The sequence below is a fragment of the Pelobates fuscus genome, chromosome 3, assembly GCF_036172605.1.
Source record: "Pelobates fuscus isolate aPelFus1 chromosome 3, aPelFus1.pri, whole genome shotgun sequence".
Taxonomy (NCBI): Eukaryota; Metazoa; Chordata; class Amphibia; order Anura; family Pelobatidae; genus Pelobates; species Pelobates fuscus.
Genome location: NC_086319.1, coordinates 406,503,080 through 406,507,074, shown reverse-complemented (window position 1 = coordinate 406,507,074; position 3,995 = coordinate 406,503,080). Strand labels below are relative to the sequence as shown.

Sequence of the window (3,995 nt, the reverse complement as noted above, 5' to 3'; positions counted from 1 at the left end):
TGCTGTGCACTTCGAGTTTTCAGAAAATAACAGTGACCAGGTTAATACATTGTTTGAACATGGCCCTGGTAAGAGCAGTACAGGCTAGGAATGTAGTTGTATTTAGCAATGATATCAGTGACAAGACTCCCAGAAGCAGTAGGATGTTAAAAATTTAGCGAGGACACTTTATAAAGACTGTCAGTATTAAACACCGGTAGACTGGTTACAAGAGGCTGGTCATGCAGGGGAAATGGTGCTGTGTGTACGAATCACTGGTTATGACCACTTGTCCACATAGCGTACAGTGAGTGGAAGCAGGTCATTGATGTCTGAAGTCTCTGGCTACATAATGAATTTTTATGATTAACATGTTCAGGGAAGCACAGGACAATTGCAGTTTGCATGTTATGTCACACTATGTCCCACCTATCCCCCTAAAAATGATAAAATCAAATATTTATAAAATGTTTTATATATGTAAAAGCCCACATACTATATGTATGCTTCATTTTATTAATAATTACTTTGTTTTGTCTTGTTTGGTGCAATCTTCTTCAGAGTGTGCCAAACACAATGTACTCCTTTATTCAAATGATATGGATGATTTCACCTGCAATAATATGCTAAGCTTTTTTATAAATTAGAAACATTACTCTATATTTATTATTTGCTCTTTTAGATGAGAATGCATCACGAAAATCATACAGTGATTTTGGATTTTTTTCTCTTGGGATTCCAGAATCTTCGCTTATTTAGGATTCCATTCTTCATCCTTCTTTTTTCAATATACATTATAACAATAACTGGCAACTTATTCATTGTTCTATTAGTGTCACTCAGTCACACCCTCCATACTCCCATGTATTTCTTCCTCGGACAATTGTCATTATGTGATACATTGTTATCTATGAGTGTAGTGCCCAATATGTTGGATGTTATATTAAAGGAAGGTAAAACAATATCTCTGCTTGGCTGTGTCACCCAGTTACAGATGTTTGGCTGGTGTTGTATTGCTGAATGTTATATACTTACTGTGATGTCCTGTGACCGATACTTGGCCATCTGTAAGCCACTTCATTACTCTTCCATTATGGACTTTAAGATGTGTCTCTATCTTGTTATGTTGTCCTGGTCTCTTGGCTTTCTTTTCTCCATAATTACTTGTGTTTTAATTTATGAATTGGAATTCTGTAATCACAATATAATTGATCATTTCTTCTGTGATTTTCTTCCAATTGTAGATCTTTCATGCTCAGACACTTCTGTTGTTGACTTGGAGGTCTTTATGGTCACTCCATTTATACTACTATTTCCATTTGTATTTGTCATTGTCACATATATCTACATATTCTTAACTATCCTTGGGATATCCTCCATTACGGGGAGACAGAAAGCCTTCTCCACCTGCAGCTCACATTTAACTGTTGTGTGTTTATATTATGGAACACTAATTAGTATATATTTGAGCCCGTCCAAAGGATACTCACTCAATATCAATAAGATCACATCTCTGTTTTACACTATGGTTACCCCATTGTTTAACCCTGTTATTTATAGTGTGAGAAATCAGGACATCAGAAAAGAATTGAATGTTCTCATTAGAGAAAAAGAACATGGCTGTTTCTACTAAAATAGTGAAGAACAAAAGGAAATGTAACACAAATTGCAATGAAAAATTAAAGGGACACTATAGTCACCTGAACAACTTTAGCTCACTGCTCAATCCTCTGCCATTTAGGAGTTAAATCCCTTTGTTTATGAACCCTAGTCACACCTCCCTGCATGTGACTTGCACAACCTTCAATAAACACTTCCTGTAAAGAGAGCCCTATATAGGCTTTCTTTATTGCAAGTTCTGTTTAATTAAGGTGCTCTTATCCCCTGCTATGTTAATAGCTTGCTAGTCCCTGCAAGAGCCTCCTGTATGTGATTAAAGTTCAATTTAGATATTGAGATACAATTATTTAAGGTAAATTACATCTGTTTGAAAGTGAAACCAGTTTTTTTTTTTTCATGCAGGCTCTGTCAATCATAGCCAGGGGAGGTGTGGCTAGGGCTGCATAAACAGAAACAAAGTGATTTAACTCCTAAATGACAGTGAATTGAGCAGTGAAATTGCAGGGGAATGATCTATACACTAAAACTGCTTTATTTAGCTAAAGTAATTTAGGTGACTATAGTGTTCCTTTAAGCATATAGGTTACGATGACAATGTTTCATTCACTCTACTCTCACCTCCATTTATGCTACGTTACCACCTTGTTGTTTTGTTGCTTTTAACCTCAATGTCATCCCTATTGTGGTTTTATACCCCACCTCCTCTACACTGTAAGCTTGTTTGTACAGGTCCTCATCCACCTATTGTACCTGTAACATTTTGTAATTGTCTCATTTATACATTTTCCCCGTTATAATATTGTAAGACACTGCAGAGGAAGTTGGCACTTTAGAAATGCCAAACATAATAATTATAATAATAATGCTTGTATTATTGTCTGTATATTAAAGGTACACAGGGCACCAACATAATGTAAGTGCATTTGATAGGTTTCGGCCTCATGCTGTTTGTAAAACATTGTGTTCCTTTCCTTACTCCCTTAGGCATGTTTTCCCTTTAACCCCTTAAGGACACATGCCATGTGTGGCATGTCATGATTCCCTTTTATTCCAGAGGTTTGGTCCTTAAGGGGTTAAATTAAACATCATTTTCATTGGAAGCAAATAATCCAATGGGCTATCAGTGTGACCTGAGCTGCTGACTCGACTCCGCCCCCAAAACCAACCACTGTCCTATTATTATCGGTGTAGCATTTCAAAGCAGTGCTAAGGGAAAAAGGGACAAATTATAAACGCACAGTGATTGGCGGTGGGGGAAGTGATGTCGGTAGATCAATTCACATTGATATCTCATTGACTGGGCTGAGTAAATGCACAACATATAACAAGTAAGGAGCTTACATTGTGAAACGAGGGAGCATGGCTAAAGATCGGGGCAGATCAATCTTAATGCGTGCGCACGCTGTGCTTGCCAACGTTTCAGTATATTATTCTGGGAGATTTCTTCAGAACCTTCAATCCCTCTTTATTAAAATGTTTAGGTGGACCATTCACCTTAGTATTAGCTTGTATCTGTACATGCAATCTTGCTGTTGTGAATACATATCTTGATGAAAACAGACACCTACTAGTTGTACATAATTTGATTTGATCAATGTATGATTGGCTAAATGAGTAACATTTTTAAGTTGAAATTTTAGTTTTTTTTAACTTCAAGGCTCATGTAATATTGTCCAAATGTTTGTGTGGTTAATCTGCGTAGAATGTTTTTTTTAAGGTTTAAACACTGATTTTGTTTGAAGTACCAATAAATGTAAGCTTAATTTTATCAATGATTTGCATTTTTATTCTCGTGAGTGGTTGTGTATGCTGTTAAAACGGCCTTGGTTTGCTGTAATCCTGAATAACATTTTCATTTTTTAGCAAAACTAATGAGATTTAAAGTGAAGAAAAATCTTAAGTATGAGGTTAAATCTATCAAATGCGGTTATGTTGGTGCCCAGAATATGGCTCTATTGTCTTTCAATTGCTGCTGATGAGGAAGTAGGAATAAGAGTGGGAAAACAAGGTTAATAAATCTTTTAGTTTACAATTCAAGATATTTAAACTGTAAATGATTTGCTGTACAAAATAGTTTTATTTGTTTTACATAGATATGTTATAATTGGTTTTATTATCATCGATAAATATAGACATATCAATATTGCACAAAAATATTGTAAATTTGGATGGATACTTCCCCCAAGTTTCCCCTTCCCATTGTTTTCATTATTGTTAATTTAATTATTGTTATTTTTATTTTATTTTAATATTTAACAACTAAAAAAACTATTTGAAAAGAAAGTAAGAATATTGAAGAGATTATAATACACCTTGTTTTTTTTTCAGATGTTTTTGTACAACATGTTCAGCTAAGAAGTGTCCTATTTGGCCTTATGCCCTCAAGTTTACGTTAT

General features: G+C 35.0%; 1 protein-coding gene across 1 annotated transcript; it reads left to right on the top strand.

The window, feature by feature from the left end:
* Positions 1-667: 667 nt before the first annotated feature.
* On the top strand, positions 668-1,612 carry LOC134601964 (olfactory receptor 5G26-like). The gene has a single exon (XM_063446469.1). The coding sequence runs from the start codon at positions 668-670 to the stop codon at positions 1,610-1,612; it is 945 nt and encodes a 314-aa protein (XP_063302539.1).
* Positions 1,613-3,995: the final 2,383 nt, after the last annotated feature.